Source organism: Molothrus aeneus, chromosome 3 (assembly GCF_037042795.1).
Source record: "Molothrus aeneus isolate 106 chromosome 3, BPBGC_Maene_1.0, whole genome shotgun sequence".
Lineage (NCBI taxonomy): Eukaryota > Metazoa > Chordata > Aves > Passeriformes > Icteridae > Molothrus > Molothrus aeneus.
The window spans coordinates 111,884,167-111,903,364 of NC_089648.1; the positions used below are offsets into that span (position 1 = coordinate 111,884,167).

At 45.2% G+C, this 19,198-nt stretch overlaps 1 protein-coding gene across 1 annotated transcript in view; it reads left to right on the forward strand.

Annotated features, from left to right (window-relative positions):
• The window catches only part of LOC136554315 (protein EFR3 homolog B-like), a 67,558-nt gene that overhangs the window by 23,433 nt on the left and 24,927 nt on the right, over positions 1 to 19,198 (forward strand). Inside the window, exons 7-11 of the mRNA XM_066546164.1 lie at positions 317 to 457; positions 6,405 to 6,483; positions 11,105 to 11,240; positions 13,369 to 13,569; positions 18,487 to 18,634. Coding sequence (XP_066402261.1) covers positions 317 to 457; positions 6,405 to 6,483; positions 11,105 to 11,240; positions 13,369 to 13,569; positions 18,487 to 18,634 — 705 coding nt within the window. The remainder of the gene's footprint in view (positions 1 to 316; positions 458 to 6,404; positions 6,484 to 11,104; positions 11,241 to 13,368; positions 13,570 to 18,486; positions 18,635 to 19,198) is intronic.

Here is a 19,198-nt window from a genome sequence, read left to right on the forward strand (position 1 = left end):
TTGTTCCCATTGTTCCCGTTATCATTCCCATTATCATTCCCGTTATCATTCCCGTTATCATTCCCGTTATCATTCCCGTTGTTCCCATTGTTCCCGTTATCATTCCCATTACCGTTCCCGTTATCATTCCCATTATCATACCCGTTGTTCCCATTGTTCCCGTTATCATTCCCATTATCATTCCCGTTGTTCCCATTGTTCCCGTTATCATTCCCATTATCATTCCCGTTGTTCCCATTATCGTTCCCGTTATCATTCCCATTATCGTTCCCGTTGTTCCCGCTCTGTTCTCACCGTGTTCTCATCCCCGGTGCAGCCGCTCCCCGTCCCCCCTGCAGGGCGCGGAGGCCGCGGAGGCGCAGGAGAGCCCCTGGGAGCTGGCGGAGCGCTGCCTGCGGGAGCTGCTGGGACGGGCCCAGTTCGGCAACATCAAAAACGCCCTCAGGCCCGTCCTCGTGTCAGTGAAACAGCCGGGAATGCATGGGAAACACAGGGGAAATGGGGGAAAAATATGGGGATTTATGGGAAAAAATATGGGGATTATTGGGGAGCCCCTGGGAGCTGGTGGAGCGCTGCCTGCGGGAGCTGCTGGGACGGGCCCAGTTCGGCAACATCAAAAACGCCCTCAGGCCCGTCCTCGTGTCAGTGAAACAGCCGGGAATGCATGGGAAACACAGGGGAAATGGGGGAAAAATATGGGGATTTATGGGGGAAATATGGGGATTTATGGGGAAAAATATGGGGATTATTGGGGAGGGTAGTGGGAGCTGGGGGAGCGCGGCCTGAGGGAGCTGCTGGGACGGGCTCAGTTCGGCAACATCAAAAACGCCCTCAGGCCCGTCCTCGTGTCAGTGAAGAGTCCAAAATTTATGGGAAACACAGGGGAAATGTGGGAAATAATATGGGGATTTATGGGGAAAAATATGGGGATTTATGGGGGAAATATGGGGATTGTTGGGGAGCCCCTGGGAGCTGGGGGAGCGCTGCCTGAGGGAGCTGCTGGGACGGGCCCAGTTCGGGAACATCAAAAACGCCCTCAGGGCTGAACTCGTGTCAGTGAAACAGCCGGGAATGCATGGGAAACACAGGGGAAATTGTGGGAATTTATGGGGAAAAAATATGGGAGAAAAATGGGGATTTATGGGGGAAAAATTATGGGGATTTATTGGGGACAGTAGTGGGAGTGGCCTGAGGGAGCTGCTGGGACGGGCCCAGTTCGGCAACAGCACAAACGCCCTCAGGGCTGAACTCGGGGCAGTGAAACATCCGGGAATTCATGGGAAACACAGGAGAAAATATGGGAATTTATGGGGAAAAATATGGGAGAAAACAGGGGTTTCAGGGGGGAAAAATCATGGGGATTTATTGGGGAAAAATGGGAATAAAGGGGATTATTGGGGAGCCCCTGGGAGCTGGCGGAGCGCGGCCTGAGGGAGCTTCTGGGACGGGCCCAGTTCGGGAACAGCACAAACGCCCTCAGGGCCGAACTCGGGGCAGTGATGGAGTCCAAAATTCATGGGAAACACAGGGGAAAAGACAGGAAAAAATATGGGGATTTATGGGGGAAAATATGGGGATTATTGGAGAGCCCCTGGGAGCTGGCGGAGCGCTGCCTGAGGGAGCTGCTGGGACGGGCCCAGTTCGGGAACATCAAAAACGCCCTCAGGGCCGAACTCGTGTCAGTGAAAAAGCCGGGAATGCATGGGAAACACAGGGGAAATGTGGGAAAAAATATGGGGATTTATGGGGAAAAATATGGGGATTTATGGGGAAAAATATGGGGATTATTGGGGAGCCCCTGGGAGCTGGCAGAGCGCGGCCTGAGTGAGCTGCTGGGACGGGCCCAGTTCTGGAACATCAAAAACGCCCTCAGGGCCGAACTCGGGGCAGTGATGGAGTCCAAAATTCATGGGAAACACAGGGGAAAAGACGGGAAAAAATATGGGGATTTATACAGGGGAATAAAGGGGATTATTGGGGAGCCCCTGGGAGCTGGTGGAGCGCTGCCTGAGGGAGCTGCTGGGACGGGCCCAGTTCGGGAAAAGCACAAACGCCCTCAGGGCCGAACTCAGGGCAGTGAGGAGTCCAAAATTCATGGGAAACACAGGGGAAAAGACGGGAAAAAATATGGGGATTTATGGGGGAAAATATGGGGATTATTGGGGAGCCCCTGGGAGCTGGCAGAGCGCGGCCTGAGGGAGCTGCTGGGACGGGCCCAGTTCGGCAACATCAAAAACGCCCTCAGGCCCGTCCTCGTGTCAGTGAAACAGCCGGGAATGCATGGGAAACACAGGGGAAATGTGGGAATTTATGGGGAAAAATATGGGAGAAAAATGGGGATTTATGGGGGAAAAATTATGGGGATTTATTGGGGACAGTAGTGGGAGTGGCCTGAGGGAGCTGCTGGGACGGGCCCAGTTCGGCAACAGCACAAACGCCCTCAGGGCTGAACTCGGGGCAGTGAAACATCCGGGAATTCATGGGAAACACAGGAGAAAATATGGGAATTTATGGGACAAAATATGGGAGAAAACGGGGGTTTCAGGGGGGAAAAATCATGGGGATTTATTGGGGAAAAATGGGAATAAAGGGGATTATTGGGGAGCCCCTGGGAGCTGGCGGAGCGCGGCCTGAGGGAGCTGCTGGGACGGGCCCAGTTCGGGAACATCAAAAACGCCCTCAGGGCCGAACTCGTGTCAGTGAAACAGCCGGGAATGCATGGGAAACACCGGGGAAATGGGGGAAAAAATATGGGGATTTATGGGAAAAAATATGGGGATTTATGGGGAAAAATATGGGGATTTATGGGGAAAAATATGGGGATTTATGGGGAAAAATATGGGGATTTATGGGGGAAATATGGGGATTTATGGGGAAAAATATGGGGATTTATGGGGAAAAATATGGGGATTTATGGGAAAAAATATGGGGATTTATGGGGAAAATCATGGGGATTATTGGGGAAAAATATGGGGATTGTTGGGGAGCCCCTGGGAACTGGCAGAGCGCGGCCTGAGGGAGCTGCTGGGACGGGCCCAGTTCTGGAACATCAAAAACGCCCTCAGGGCCGAACTCGGGGCAGTGATGGAGCTGGAATTTATTGGGATTTTGGGGGGAAAATATGGGGAAAAATATGGGGATTTATGGGGAAAAATTATGGGGATTTTTAGGGGAAAAAAAGGGATTTTTTTGTGTAAAATATGGGGATTTCGGGGGTAAAAAATGGGATTTTTGGGGGGGGGGAAATGGGGATTTATAGAGAGGAAAATGGGTATTTATGGGAAAAAATTGGTAATTCATGGGGGAAAATGTGGGGATTTCTATGGAAAAACGGGGATTTTATTCAGAAAAATGGGGATTTGTTGGGCGAAATTTGGGGGATTTATGGGAGAAGAATGGCGATTTTAGTGGAGAAAAAAGAGAAATTTTTGGGGGGAGAAATGGGGATTTTTGGGAGGAAAAATGGAGATTTATGGGGGGAAAAATATGGGAATTTATGGGGGATAATATTGGGGATTTTGGGGTGAAAAATGGGGATTTTGGGGGGAAAATATTGGGGATTTTGGGGGATAAATATGGGAATTATTGGGGGAAAAATATGGGAATTATTGGGGAAAGAATGGGGATTTTGGGGCGGAAAGAAAAGAGATTTATGAGGGAAAAATATGGGAATTTTGGGGGGAGGAAATATGGGAATTTATGGGATGATATTGTGGATTTTGGGGGGAAAATCTTGGGGATTTTGGGTGAAAAAGATGGGAATTATTGGGGAAAGAATGGGGATTTTTGGGAGAAAAAAATGGAGATTTATGAGGGAAAAAGATGGGAATTTATGGGGGATGATATTGGGGATTTTGGGGGGAAAATATTGGGGATTTTCTGGGAAAAAGATGGGAATTATTGGGGGAAAAAGATGGGAATTATTGGGGAAAGAATGGGGATTTTTGGGAGAAAAAATGGAGATTTATGGGGGGAAAAAATGGGAATTTTGGGGGGAAAATATGGGAATTTCTGGGGGGTGATATTGGGGATTTTTGGGGGAAAATCTTGGGGATTTTGGGTGAAAAAGATGGGAATTACTGGGGAAAGAATGGGGATTTTGGGGAAGAAAAAATGGAGATTTATGGGGGATGATATTGGGGATTTTGGGGGAAAATCTTGGGGATTTTCTGGGAAAAAGATGGGAATTATTGGGGAGAGAATGGGGATTTTTGGGAGAAAAAAATGGAGATTTATGAGGGAAAATATGGGAATTTATGGGGGATGATATTGGGGATTTTGGGGGGGAAAAAAGGGGGATTTTGGGAGAAAAAATGGAGATTTATGAGGGGAAAAAATGGGAATTTTGGGGGGAAAATGTGGGAATTTGTGGGGGATGGTACTGGGGATTTTGGGGGGAAAATCTTGAGGATTTTGGGGGGAAAATATGGGAATTATTGGGGAAAGAATGGGGATTTATGGACAAAAAAAGGAGATTTATGAGGAAAAATATGGGAATTTTGGGGGGAAAATCTTGGGGATTTTGGGGGAAAAAGATGGGAATTATTGGGGGAAGAAGGGGGATTTTTGGGAGAAAAAAATAGATTTATGGGGGAAAAATATGGGGATTTTGGGGGGAAAATATTGGGGAATTTTGGGGGAAAAAGATGGGAATTATTGGGGGAAAAAGATGGGAGTTATTGGGGAAAGAATGGGGATTTTTGGGAGGGAAAAAAGGAGATTTATGAGGGAAAAATATGGGAATTTATGGGGGATGATATTGGGGATTTTGGGGGAAAAAAGGGGGATTTTGGGAGAAAAAATGGAGATTTATGAGGGGAAAAAATGGGAATTTTGGGGGGAGAAATATGGGAATTTATTGGGGGATGATATTGGGGATTTTTGGGGGAAAATCTTGGGGATTTTGGGTGAAAATGATGGGAATTATTGGGGAAAGAATGGGGATTTTTGGGGGGAAAAAATGGAGATTTATGAGGGAAAATATGGGAATTTATGGGGGATGATATTGGGGATTTTGGAGGAAAATACTGGGGATTTTCTGGGAAAAAGATGGGAATTATTGGGGGAAAAAGATGGGAATTATTGGGGAAAGAATGGGGATTTTTGGGAGAAAAAATGGAGATTTATGGGGGGAAAAAATGGGAATTTTGGGGGGAAAATATGGGAATTTCTGGGGGGTGATATTGGGGATTTTTGGGGGAAAATCTTGGGGATTTTGGGTGAAAAAGATGGGAATTACTGGGGAAAGAATGGGGATTTTGGGGAAGAAAAAATGGAGATTTATGGGGGATGATATTGGGGATTTTGGGGGAAAATCTTGGGGATTTTGTGGGAAAAAGATGGGAATTATTGGGGAAAGAATGGGGATTTTTGGGAGAAAAAAAGGAGATTTATGGGGGAAAAATATGGGAATTTATGGGTGATGATATTGGGGATTTTGGGGGAAAAAAGGGGGATTTTGGGAGAAAAAATGGAGATTTATGAGGGGAAAAAATGGGAATTTTGGGGGGAAAATGTGGGAATTTGTGGGGGATGATACTGGGGATTTTGGGGGGGAAAAGGGGGATTTATGGGGGAAAATCTTGGGGATTTTGGGTGAAAAAGATGGGAATTATTGGGGAAAGAATGGGGATTTTTGGGAGGAAAAAAAATGGAGATTTATGAGGGAAAAAAATGGGAATTTATGGGGGATGATATTGGGGATTTTGGGGGGGAAAAAAGGGGGATTTGGGGAGAAAAAATGGAGATTTATGAGGGGAAAAAATGGGAATTTTGGGGGGAAAATGTGGGAATTTGCGGGGGATGATACTGGGGATTTTGGGGGGAAAATCTTGAGGATTTTGGGGGGAAAATATGGGAATTATTGGGGAAAGAATGGGGATTTATGGACAAAAAAAGGAGATTTATGAGGAAAAATATGGGAATTTTGGGGGAAAATCTTGGGGATTTTGGGGGAAAAAGATGGGAATTATTGGGGGAAGAAGGGGGATTTTTGGGAGAAAAAAATAGATTTATGGGGGAAAAATATGGGGATTTCGGGGGGAAAATATTGGGGAATTTTGGGGGAAAAAGATGGGAATTATTGGGGGAAAAAGATGGGAGTTATTGGGGAAAGAATGGGGATTTTTGGGAGGAAAAAAAGGAGATTTATGAGGGAAAAATATGGGAATTTATGGGTGATGATATTGGGGGAATTTATGGGTGATGATATTGGGGGAAAAAAAGGGGGATTTTGGGAGAAAAAATGGAGATTTATGAGGGGAAAAAATGGGAATTTTGGGGGGAAAATATGGGAATTTGTGGGGGATGATACTGGGGATTTTGGGGGAAAATCTTGGGGATTTTGGGGGGAAAATCTGGTGGGTTTTGGGTGCAAAAAGGGCATTTTTGGGTGTTGTTTGCAGGCACCTGGACAGCCACGCCCTGTGGGAGCCGCAGGTGTTCGCCCGCGGCTGCTTCCGGATCATCATGTTCTCCATCCAGGTGGGAAAAACGGGAAAAATGAGGGAATTTGGGGAAAAATGAGGGAATTTGGGGGAAAATGAGGGAATTTGGGGAAAAAAAGAGGGAATTTGGGGAAAAAGTGAGGGGATTTGGGGAAAAAATGAGGGGATTTGGGGGGAAATGAGGGAATTTTGGAGGGAAAAAATGAGGGAATTTGGGGAAAAAGGGAGGGAATTTGGGGAAAAATGAGGGAATTTGGGGGAAAAGGAGGGAATTTGGGGAAAAATGAGGGAATTCGGGGAAAAAGTGAGGGGATTTGGGGAAAAAATGAGGGGATTTGGGGGGAAATGAGGGAATTTTGGAGGGAAAAATGAGGGAATTTGGGGGAAAATGAGGGAATTTGGGGAAAAATGAGGGAATTTGGGGGGAAATGAGGGGATTTGGGGGAAAATGAGGGAATTTGGGGGAAAAATGAGGGAATTTGGGGGAAAAATGAGGGAATTTGAGAAATAAATGAGGGAATTTGAGAAATAAATGAGGGAATTTTGGAGGGAAAATGAGGGAATTTGGGGAAAATGAGGGAATTTGGGGGAAAATGAGGGGATTTGGGGAAAAAATGAGGGAATTTGACTGGGAATTCTGGAAAAAATGCAGGAATTTGGGAAAAATGAGGGAATTTGGGGAAAAATGAGGGAATTTTGGTGGGAAAATGAGGGAATTTCGGGAGAAATGAGGGAATTTGGGGGAAAATGAGGGAATTTTGGGAAAAATGAGGGAATTTTGGGGGAAAAATGAGGGAATTTGGGGGAAAATGAGGGAATTTGGGGAAAAATGAGGGAATTTGGGGAGAAATGAGGGAATTTGGGGGAAAATGAGGGGATTTGGGGAAAAATGAGGGAATTTGGGGGAAAAATGAGGGAATTTGAGAAATAAATGAGGGAATTTGAGAAATAAATGAGGGAATTTTGGAGGGAAAATGAGGGAATTTGGGGAAAATGAGGGAATTTGGGGGAAAATGAGGGAATTTGGGGGGAAAATGAGGGGATTTGGGGAAAAAATGAGGGAATTTGACTGGGAATTCTGGAAAAAATGCAGGAATTTGGGAAAAATGAGGGAATTTGGGGAAAAATGAGGGAATTTTGGTGGGAAAATGAGGGAATTTCGGGAGAAATGAGGGAATTTGGGGGAAAATGAGGGAATTTTGGGAAAAATGAGGGAATTTGGGGGAAAATGAGGGAATTTGGGGAAAAATGAGGGAATTTCGGGGAAAAATGAGGGAATTTGGGGAAAAATGAGGGAATTTGGGGGAAAAGGGAGGGAATTTGGGGAAAAAAGGAGGGAATTTCGGGGAAAAATGAGGGAATTTGGGGGAAAATGAGGGAATTTGGGGAAAAATGAGGGGATTTGGGGAAAAATGAGGGGATTTGGGGAAAAAAGGAGGGAATTTCGGGGAAAAATGAGGGAATTTGGGGAAAAAATGAGGGAATTTGACTGGGAATTCTGGAAAAAATGCAGGAATTTGGGAAAAATGAGGGAATTTGGGGAAAAATGAGGGAATTTTGGTGGGAAAATGCGGGAATTTCGGGAGAAATGAGGGAATTTGGGGGAAAATGAAGGAATTTGGGGGAAAATGAGGGAATTTGGGGAAAAAAAGAGGGAATTTGGGGAAAAATGAGGGAATTTGGGCAAAAATTAGGGAATTTGGGGGAAAATGAGGGAATTTGGGGGAAATGAGGGAATTTGGGGAAAAATGAGGGAATTTGGGGAAAAATGAGGGAAATTGGGGGAAAAATGAGGGAAATTGGGGGAAAAATGAGGGAAATTGGGGGAAAATGAGGGAATTTGAGAAAAAAATGAGGGAATTTGGGGGAAAATGAGGGAATTTGGGGAAAAATGAGGGAATTTGGGGAAAAATGAGGGAATTTGGGGGAAAAAGGAGGGAATTTGGGGAAAAATGAGGGATTTTGGGGGAAAAATGAGGGAATTTTGGTGGGAAAATGAGGGAATTTCGGGAGAAATGAGGGAATTTGGGGGAAAATGAGGGAATTTGGGGGAAAAATGAGGGAATTTTGGTGGGAAAATGAGGGAATTTCGGGAAAAATGAGGGAATTTGGGGAAAAATGAGGGAATTTGGGGGAAAATGAGGGAATTTGGGGAAAAAATGAGGGAATTTGGGGAAAAATGAGGGGATTTGGGGAAAAAAGGAGGGAATTTCGGGGAAAAATGAGGGAATTTGGGGGAAAATGAGGGAATTTGGGGAAAAATGAGGGGATTTGGGGAAAAAATGAGGGAATTTGACTGGGAATTCTGGAAAAAATGCAGGAATTTGGGAAAAATGAGGGAATTTGGGGAAAAATGAGGGAATTTTGGTGGGAAAATGCGGGAATTTCGGGAGAAATGAGGGAATTTGGGGGAAAATGAAGGAATTTGGGGGAAAATGAGGGAATTTGGGGAAAAAAAGAGGGAATTTGGGGAAAAATGAGGGAATTTGGGCAAAAATTAGGGAATTTGGGGGAAAATGAGGGAATTTGGGGGAAAATGAGGGAATTTGGGGAAAAATGAGGGAAATTGGGGGAAAAATGAGGGAAATTGGGGGAAAAATGAGGGAATTTGGGGGAAAATGAGGGAATTTGAGAAAAAAATGAGGGAATTTGGGGGAAAATGAGGGAATTTGGGGAAAAATGAGGGAATTTGGGGAAAAAATGAGGGAATTTTGGGGGAAAATGAGGGAATTTGGGGAAAATGAGGGAATTTTGGGAAAAGTGCAAGAATTTTAAAAAAACCCCACAGGAATTCTGAGGAAAAATGCAGGAATTTGACTGGGAATTCTGGAAAAAATGAGGGAATTTGGGAAAAATGAGGGAATTTTGGAGGGAAAAATGAAGGAATTTGGGGAAAAATGAGGGAATTTGGGGGAAAAATGAGGGAATTTGGGGGAAAATGAGGGAATTTGGGAAAAAATGAGGGAATTTTGGGCAAAGCTGTGGGAATTTGGGGAAAGCATTGAGAAAAACCCTTGGGAATTGCAGGAGAAATCCAAGGAGTTTTGGGAAAAGCTTGGAAATTCTGGGAAAAGCGAAAAAATGCAGGAATTACAGGAGAAAATGGGGAAAAATGCAGGAATTTGGAGGGAAAATGAGGCAATTCCAGTGGGAAAATCATGGGAATTCCAGGAAAAAAATCAGGAATTTGGTGAAAACATGGGAATTTTTGGGAAAAATGCAGGAATTCTGGGAAAAAAAGGTGGAAATTCATGGAAGAAATGAGGGAATTTTGGGGGAAAATGTGGGAATTTGGGGAAAAAATGCAGGAATTCCAGTGGCAAAAACCTGGGAATTCTGGGAAAAATGTGGGAATGGCAGGAAAAAAAAAGTGGGAATTCCATGAAAACCCTGGGAATTCTGGGGAAAAAAGAGAGAATTCTGGGGGAAAATGTGGGAATTCTTGGAAAATCTTGGGAATTTTGGGAAAAAACTCATGGGAATTCCAGGAATAAAAAGCGGGAAAAATTGGGAAAAATTGCTGGAATTCAGAGAATAAAAAAAATCAGGAATTCCAGGGAAAAAAACCCTGGGAATTCTGAGGAAAAATGTGGGCATTCCAGGAAAAAACCAGGGGGAATTATGGGGAAGAATGTGGGAATTTCAGGAAAAAACTTGGGAATTCTGGGAAATCTGGGAATTCTGGGAAATTTCCTGGAAATTCCTGGAATTCTGAGCTGAAATTCCTGGGATTTTTCTGGGATTTTCAGGGATTTTCCAGGATTATCCTGGAAATTCCCAGAATTCTGAGCTGACGTTCCTGGCATTTTTCTGAGATTTTTCCTGGATTTTCCTGGGTTTTCTGGGACTTTTGTGAGATTTTCCCAGATTTCAATGGATTTTTTCCAAGATTTTCCTGGGATTTCCTGGAATTTCTGCAGGATTTTCAGGATTTCTCCAAGATTTCCCTGACTTTTTCCTGGATTTTCTAGGAATTTTCTTTGATTTTCCCAGAAATACCTGGGATCATCCTGGAAATTCCTCGGATTATTCTGGGATTTTCAGGGGTTTTTCTCCAGGATTTTCAGGGGTTTTTCTCCAGGATTTTCAGGGCTTTTGTCCAGGATTTCTCCAGGATTCTCAGGGGTTTTTCTCCAGGATTTTCAGGTTTTTTTTCTCCAGGATTTTCAGGGCTTTTTCTCCAGGACTTTCAGGGTTTTTCTCCAGGATTTTCAGGGCTTTTGTCCAGGATTTCTCCAGGATTTTCAGGGTTTTTCTCCAGGATTTTCCCAGGATTTTCAGGGTTTTTCTCCAGGATTTTCAGGGCTTTTTTCCCAGGATTTTCAGGGTTTTTCTCCAGGATTTCTCCAGGATTTTCAGGGTTTTTCTCCAGGATTTCTCCAGGATTTTCAGGGGTTTTTCTCCAGGATTTTCAGGGGATTTTCTCCAGGATTTTCAGGGCTTTTTCTCCAGGATTTTCAGGGGTTTTTCTCCAGGATTTTCAGGGGATTTTCTCCAGGATTTTCAGGGCTTTTTCTCCAGGATTTTCAGGGCTTTTTCTCCAGGATTTTCAGGGGGTTTTCTCCAGGATTTCTCCCGGATTTCTCCAGGATTTTCAGGGATTTCTCCAGGATTTCTCCTGGAACTCTCTGGAACTCCCGTCCCCGTTCCCTCGGCAGCCCCAGCACTCGCACCTGGTGATCCAGCAGCTCCTCAGCCACCTGGACGCCAACAGCCGCAGCGCCGCCCCCGTGCGCGCCGGCATCGTGGCCGTGCTCTCCGAGGCCGCCGCCATCGCCGCCACCGGAGCCGTCGGTACCGAAATTCTGAGGGAATTCGGGGGTTTTCAGGGATTTTCTGGGGATTTTCTGGGGTTTTTCTGGGTTTTTTTGGGGGTTTCTGAGGTTTCCCTTCTGCCATCGTGGCCGCGCTCTCTGAGGCCGCCGCCTCCGGAGCCGTCGGTACCGGAACCACCCCGAAATTCTGAGGGAATTGGGGGATTTTTTTGAGGTTTCTGAGATTTTGGGGGGTTTTTTTGGGGATTTCTGGGATTTTTCTGGGATTTTGGCGGGTTTCTGGGGTTTCTCCGGGATTTTTTTGGGGTTTCTGGGGTTTTTTGGGCTTTCTGGGGTTTTCCTGGGATTTTCTGGGGTTTTTCTGGGGTTTCCCTTCTGCCATCGTGGCCGCACTCTCCGAGGCCACCGCCACCGGAGCCGTCGGTACCGGAACGACCCTGAAATTCTGTGGGAATTCTGGGATTTTTGGGGGGATTTCTGGGGTTTTTCTGGGATTTTCTGGGGTTTCTGGGGTTTTTCTGGGATTTTTTGGGGTTTATGGGGTGTTTCTGGGATTTTTTGGGTTTTCTGGGGGTTTTCGGGGCTTTCTGGGGTTTTCCTGGGGTTTTTTGGGGGTTTCTGGGGTTTCCGTTCTGCCATCGTGGCCGCGCTCTCCGAGGCCGCCGCCATCGCCGCCACCGGAGCCGTCGGTACCGAAATTCTGAGGGAATTCGGGGGTTTTCAGGGATTTTCTGGGGATTTTCTGGGATTTTTCGGGGGTTTTTTGGGGGTTTCTGGGGTTTCCGTTCTGCCATCGTGGCCGCGCTCTCTGAGGCTGCCACCACCAGAGCCGTCGGTACCGGAACGAGCCCGAAATTCTGAGGGAATTGTGGGATTTCTTTGAGGTTTCTGAGATTTTTGGGTTTTTTTTGGGGGGATTTCTGGTTTTTTTCTGGGATTTTCTGGGGGTTTCTGGGGTTTTTCCGGGATTTTTTTGGGGTTTCTGGGGTTTTTCTGGGATTTTCTGGGGTTTTTCTGGGATTTTCTGGGATTTTTTGGGGTTTCTGAGGTTTCCCTTCTGCCATCGTGGCCGCGCTCTCTGAGGCCGCCGCCTCCGGAGCCGTCGGTACCGGAACGAGCCCGAAATTCTGAGGGAACTGTGGGATTTTTTGGGGTTTTCTGGGATTTTTCGGGGCTTTCTGGGGTTTTCCTGGGGTTTTTTGGGGGTTTCTGGGGTTTCCATTCTGCCATCGTGGCCGTGCTCTCCGAGCCCGCCGCCTCCGGAGCCGTCGGTACCGGAACCACCCCGAAATTCTGAGGGAATTCTGGGGTTTTTCTGGGGTTTTCTGGGGTTTTTCTGGGATTTTTCTGGGGGTTTCTGGGGTTTTCTGGGGGTTGCTGGGATTTTCTGGGGGTTTCTGCGGTTTCTGTTCCGGCATCGTGGCCGTGCTCTCCGAGGCCGCCGCCACCGGAGCCGTCGGTACCGAGATTCTCTGGGAATTGTGGGATTTTTCTTGGCATTTCTGGGGTTTTTCTGGAATTTTTTTCTGTGATTTTTTCTGCGATTTTTCTGTGATTTTTTTCTGTGCTTTTTCTGTGATTTTTCTATGATTTTTCTGTGATTTTTTTTCTGCAATTTTTCTGCGATTTTTCTGTGATTTTTCTGTGATTTTTCTGCAATTTTTCTTGTTTTTTTCTGTGATGTTTTCTGCGATTTTTTTCTGTGATTTTTTCTGTGATTTTTTTCTGTGATTTTTTCTGTTATTTTTCCGTGATTTTTCTCTGATTTTTCTGCAATTTTTCTGTTATTTTTTTCTGTGATTTTTTTCTGTGATTTTTTTTTCCGTGATTTTTCTGCAATTTTTCTGTGATTTTTCTGCGATTTTTCTGCGATTTTTCTGTGATTTTCCTGGGATTTTGCTGAGATTTTCCAGGATTTTTTTTTAAGATTTTCCAACACCTTTCAAGATTTTGCTGGGATTTTTCTGTGATTTTCCTGTGAATTTTCCTGCGAGTTTTTTTTATGATTTCCTACGATTTTCCCAAGATTTCTGGGGGTTTTCCGGGATTTTTTGTTTTTGCATTTCCAGGATGTTTTTAAGAATTTCCAGGCTTTCCTAGAATTCCCAAATTCCCCCAAACTCCCCGCAATTCCCGTTTGTCCGCAGGTCCCACGGTGCTGGAGGTGTTCAACACCCTCCTGCGGCAGCTGCGCCTCAGCATCGACCTCGCCCTGGCCGGGAGCTCCCAGAATTCCCAAAATTCCCAAAATTCCCAAAATTCCCCGAATTCCGGAGGCGCCCCCGACTCCCAGAACTCGCGGCAGCTGCAGGAGAGCAAATTCCAGGAGGCCGTGATCAAAACCATCGGTGAGAATTCCTGGGATTTCGGGGAATTTCCGGGATTTTAATGGGGTTTTCCAGGATTTTTCAGGATTTATGGGATTTTTAATGGGACTGTATGGAATTTTAAAGGGGTTTCTTGGGGTTTTTCCAGGATTTTCCCAGCATTTTCTGGGATTTTTTCAGGATTTATGGGGTTTTAAGGGGACTGTATGGAATTTTAAAGGGGTTTTTCTGGGATTTTTCCTGGATTTTTCCTGGATTTTTCTAGGATTTTATGGGATTTTCCAGGATTTTTACTGGATTTTTTCTAGGATTTTAATGGGATTTTTTCCCAGGATTTATGGGATTTTAATGGGACTGTATGGAATGGTAAAGGGATTTTTTGGGATTTTTCTGGGTTTTTTTCTGGGATTTTAATGCGATTTTTATGGGATTTTAAAGGGATTTTCTGAAATTTTAATGGGATTGTCCGGGATTTTTCATAGATTTGTCCAGGATTTCATGGAAATTTCCAGGGTTTTAAAGGGATTTTAATGGGATTTTCTGGGGTTTGAATGAGGATTTATGGGATTTTTAAGGGATTTTTCCGGGATTTTTAAGGTTGTCCTGGGATTTTTCTGGGGTTCTTGTGGGCTTTTCTGGGATTTTATTGGGATTTTTTTGGCATTTTCTGAGATTTTTCCGGGATTTTTATGGCTTTATGGGATTTTCCCAGATTTTTTTCGTGGCTTTATGGGAGTCTCTGGGATTTTCATGAGATTTTCTGGGATTTTCCAGGATTTTCCCAGCATTTTCTGGGACTTTTTCAGGATTTATGGAATTTTAATGGGACTGTATGGGATTTTAAAGGGATTTTCTGGGATTTTTTTTGGAATTTTCCAGGATTTTTACTGGACTTTTCATGGATTTATCCAGGATTTTATGGCATTTTCCAGGATTTTAATGGGATTTTAGTGGGATTTTCTGGGGTTTGAATGAGGATTTATGGGATTTTAATGGGAGTGTGTGGAATCTTAAAGGGATTTTAAAGGGATTTTTCTGGGATTTTCCAGGATTTTCCAGCATTTCCTGGGATTTTTTTCAGGATTTATGGGATTTTAATGGGACTGTATGGGATTTTAAAAGGATTTTTTTTGGATTTTTCATGGAATTTTCCAGGATTTTAATGAGATTTTCTGGGATTTTCCTGGGATTTTCCAGGATTTTCCCAGCATTTTTTGGGAGTTGAATGAGGATTTATGGGATTTTCAATGGGACTGCATGGAACTTTAAAGGGATTTTCTGGGGTTTTTCAGGGATTTCTCCAGCATTTTATGGAATCTTCCAGGATTTTAATGGGATTTTCTGGGATTTTTTGGCATTTTCTGAGATTTTTCCAGGATTTTTCCAGGATTTTTTTATGGTTTTCTGGGATTTTCCCAGAATTGTTCATGGTTTTTATGGGATTTTCTGGGACTTTCATGAGATTTTCTGGGATTTTCCTGGGATTTTCCGGGATCTTGCCAGGATTTTTCAGGATTTTTGGGATTTTCTGGGATTTTCATGGGACTTTATGGAATTTTACAGGGATTTAACAGAATTTTAAATGGAATTTAATGGGATTTTATGGGCTTTTCAGGGGATTTTCCAGCATTTTTTGGGATTATCGGGGATTTTCCCAGGATTCTCTCAGATTTTTCATTATTTTATGGGATTTTCCAGGATTTTCCCAGGATTTCCCATGGTTTAGAGGCACCTCTCTGGGTTTTTGGGGATTTTTCACGATTTTCCGGGACTTTGCTTGGATTTTCCAGGATTTTCTGGGATTTTTCCTGGTTTTCCAGGATCTTTCCAGCATTTCCTGGTATTTTTCGCATTTTCCCATTATCCCCGTTATTCCCTTTATTCCCATTGTCATTCCCATCATTCCCATTTTTCCCATTATTATTCCCATTCCCACAATTCCCATTATTTCCATTGTTATTCCCATTGTCATTCCCATTCCCACCATTCCCATCGTTCCCGTTCCTGCTATTCCCATTCTCCTTATTCCCGATCCCATTATTCCAATTCCCATCATTCCCATTCCCGTCATTCCCATTCTTGTTATTCCCATTCATTCCCATCACTCCCATCATTGCCGTTCCCACTATTCCCATTATTTCCATTATCCCGTCATTCCCATTCCAATCCCATCATTCCCATTCCCATCATTCCCATTCTCATTAATTCCCATCATTCCCATTAACTCCAATTATTCCCATTATCCCCATCCCTTTTCCAATGCCATTCCTGTTATTCCCATCCTTCCCGTTATCCCCATCACTCCCATTCCCATTATTCCCATCATTCCATGATCTGCATTTCTGTTATTCCCACTATTCCCATTCATTCCCACCATTCCCAGCACTCCCATTATCCCTGTTCCCGCTATTCCCATTATCCCCATTATTCTCATTCCCATCATTCCGTTTCCCATCGTTGCCATTCCCAATCTTATTCCCATTGGTTTTCCTGTCATTCCCCTTATCATTCCCATTAATCCCATTCCCTTTATCCTTCCCATTCTTCCCATCATTCCATCATTCCCATCATTCCCATCCTTCCCATCATTCCCATTCTTATTCCTGTCATTCCCAATGTCATTCCCACTGCTTTTCTTGTTATTCCCATGATCATTCCCAGCATTCCCATTATCCCCACCATTCCCATCACTCCCACTCCTATTATTCCTGTTCCCACCATTCCCACCATTCCCATTCTCATTAATTCCCATCATTCCCATTGTTCCCACCATTCCCATCATTCCCATTGTCATCCCCACTGTTTTGTCATTCCCGTTGTCATTCCCGCTGTCATTCCCACTGTTTTCCCATTGTTATTCCTGCTATTCCCGTTGTTGTCATTCCCATTATTCCCGGTGTCTTTCCCGCTGTTTTTCTCGTCATTCCCGCGGTCGCCATTCCCGCTGTTTTTCCCAGTGTTATTCCCGCTGTTGTCATTCCGGCTGTTGTCATTCCCGCTATTCCCGCTGCTGTCATTCCGGCTGTTTTTATCCCTGCTGTCATTCCCATTGTCATTCCCATTATTCCCGCTGTTTTCATTCCCGCTGTTTTTCCCGTCATTCCTGCTGTTTTCATTCCCGCTGTTTTTCCATTCCTGCTGTCATTCCCATTATTCCAGCTGGTTTTATTCCCATTATTCCCATTATCATTCCCATTATTCCCACTGTTTTTATTCCCATTATTCCCACTTTTCCATTCTGACTGTTTTTCCCATTGTCATTCCCATTATTCCCCCTGTTTTTATTCCCATTATTCCCATTCTGGCTGTTTTTCCCGTCATTCCGGCTGTTGTCATTCCCGTTATTCCTGCTGTCATTATTCCGCCTGTAATTCCCATTATTCCCGTTGTCATTCCCGTTATTCCCGCTGTTTTTATTCCCACTATTCCCATTTCCATTCTGGCTGTTTTTCCCATTGGCATTCCCTTTATTCCCATTTTTCCAGCTGTTTTTACTCCCGTTGTCATTCCGGCTGTTTTCATTCCCATTATTCCCATCATTCCCATTGTCATTCCGGCTGTTTTTATTCCCATTATTCCCATTGTCATTCCGGCTGTTTTCATTCCCATCATTCCCATCATTCCCGTCATTCCCATCATTCGCCGTTGTCATTCCGGCTGTTTTCATTCCCATCATTCCCATCATTCCCGTCATTCCCGTTGTCATTCCGGCTGTTTTCATTCCCATCATTCCCATCATTCCCGTCATTCCCATCATTCCCGTTGTCATTCCGGCTGTTTTCATTCCCATCATTCCCATTGTCATTCCGGCTGTTCTCATTCCCGTCATTCCCGTTGTCATTCCGGCTGTTTTCATTCCCATTATTCCAGTCATTCCCGTCATTCCCGTTGTCATTCCAGCTGTTTTCATTCCGGCTGTTCTCATTCCCGTCATTCCCATCATTCCCATCATTCCCATCATTCCCGTTGTCACTCCGGCTGTTCTCATTCCCATCATTCCCATCATTCCCGTTATTCCCGTTGTCATTCCGGCTGTTTCCATTCCCGTCATTCCTGTCATTCCCATTATTCCCGTTGTCATTCCGGCTGTTTTCATTCCCGTCATTCCCATTATTCCCGTTGTCATTCCGGCTGTTTTCATTCCCGTCATTCCCGTCATTCCCGTTGTCATTCCAGCTGTTTTCATTCCGGCTGTTCTCATTCCCGTCATTCCCGTTGTCATTCCAGCTGTTTTCATTCCGGCTGTTCTCATTCCCGTCATTCCCATCATTCCCATCATTCCCGTTGTCACTCCGGCTGTTCTCATTCCCATCATTCCCATCATTCCCGTTATTCCCGTTGTCATTCCGGCTGTTCTCATTCCGGCTGTTCTCATTCCCGTTATTCCCGTTGTCATTCCGGCTGTTCTCATTCCCGTTATTCCCGTTGTCATTCCAGCTGTTTTCATTCCGGCTGTTTCCATTCCCGTCATTCCCATCATTCCCATCATTCCCGTTGTCATTCCGGCTGTTTTCATTCCTGTCATTCCCGTTATTCCCGTTGTCATTCCGGCTGTTCTCATTCCGGCTGTTCTCATTCCCGTTATTCCCGTTGTCATTCCGGCTGTTTTCATTCCCGTTATTCCCGTTGTCATTCCGGCTGTTCTCATTCCGGCTGTTCTCATTCCCGTCATTCCCGTTGTCATTCCGGCTGTTCTCATTCCGGCTGTTCTCATTCCGGCTGTTCTCATTCCCGTCATTCCCGTTCTCATTCCGGCTGTTCTCATTCCGGCTGTTCTCATTCCGGCTGTTCTCATTCCGGCTGTTCTCATTCCCGTTATTCCCGTTGTCATTCCGGCTGTTCTCATTCCGGCTGTTCTCATTCCCGTTATTCCCGTTGTCATTCCGGCTGTTCTCATTCCGGCTGTTCTCATTCCCGTTTTCCCGCCGTTGTTCCCAGGCTCGTTCTCGGCGACGCTGCCTCCGTACCAGCAGTCGGAGGTGATGCTGTTCATCATGAACAAGGTGCCCATCCCGGAGAATTCCCAACATTCCCAGCATTCCCAACATTCCCGGGGCACCCCGGAGCCGGGAGCCGAGGATGACGGGTGAGCCCTGCCCCCCATTCCCAAAAATTCCCAACATTCCCAAAAATTCCCAACATTCCCAGAGCCTGGAGCCGAGCCTGATGGGTGAGCCCTGCCCTCCCCCCCCATTCCCAGAATTCCCAAAAATTCCCAACATTCCCAACATTCCCAGGAGCTGAGCTTGACGGGTGAGGCCCACCACCCCAATTCCCAGAATTCCCAAAATTCCCAAAAATTCCCCAATTTCCCAACATTCCCGGAGCCGGGAGCTGAGCCTGACGGGTGAGCCCTGCACCCCATTCCCAAAATTTCCCCAAATTCCCCAAATTCCCAACATTCCCAGAGCCGGGATCAGGATCCCCTGGAATTCCTGAGCCTGACAGGTGAGCCCCACACCCCATTCCCAAAATTCCCAAAAATTCCCCAAATTCCCAACATTCCCAGAGCATCCCGGAGCCGGGATCAGGATCCTCTGGGTGAGCCCCGCCCCCAATTCCAGGAATTCCCATCCCCATAAAAAATTGGGAATTTCTGGGATTCCCAGATCCACAATTCCCCAAATTCTCGGAATTCCCAGAGCCAGAG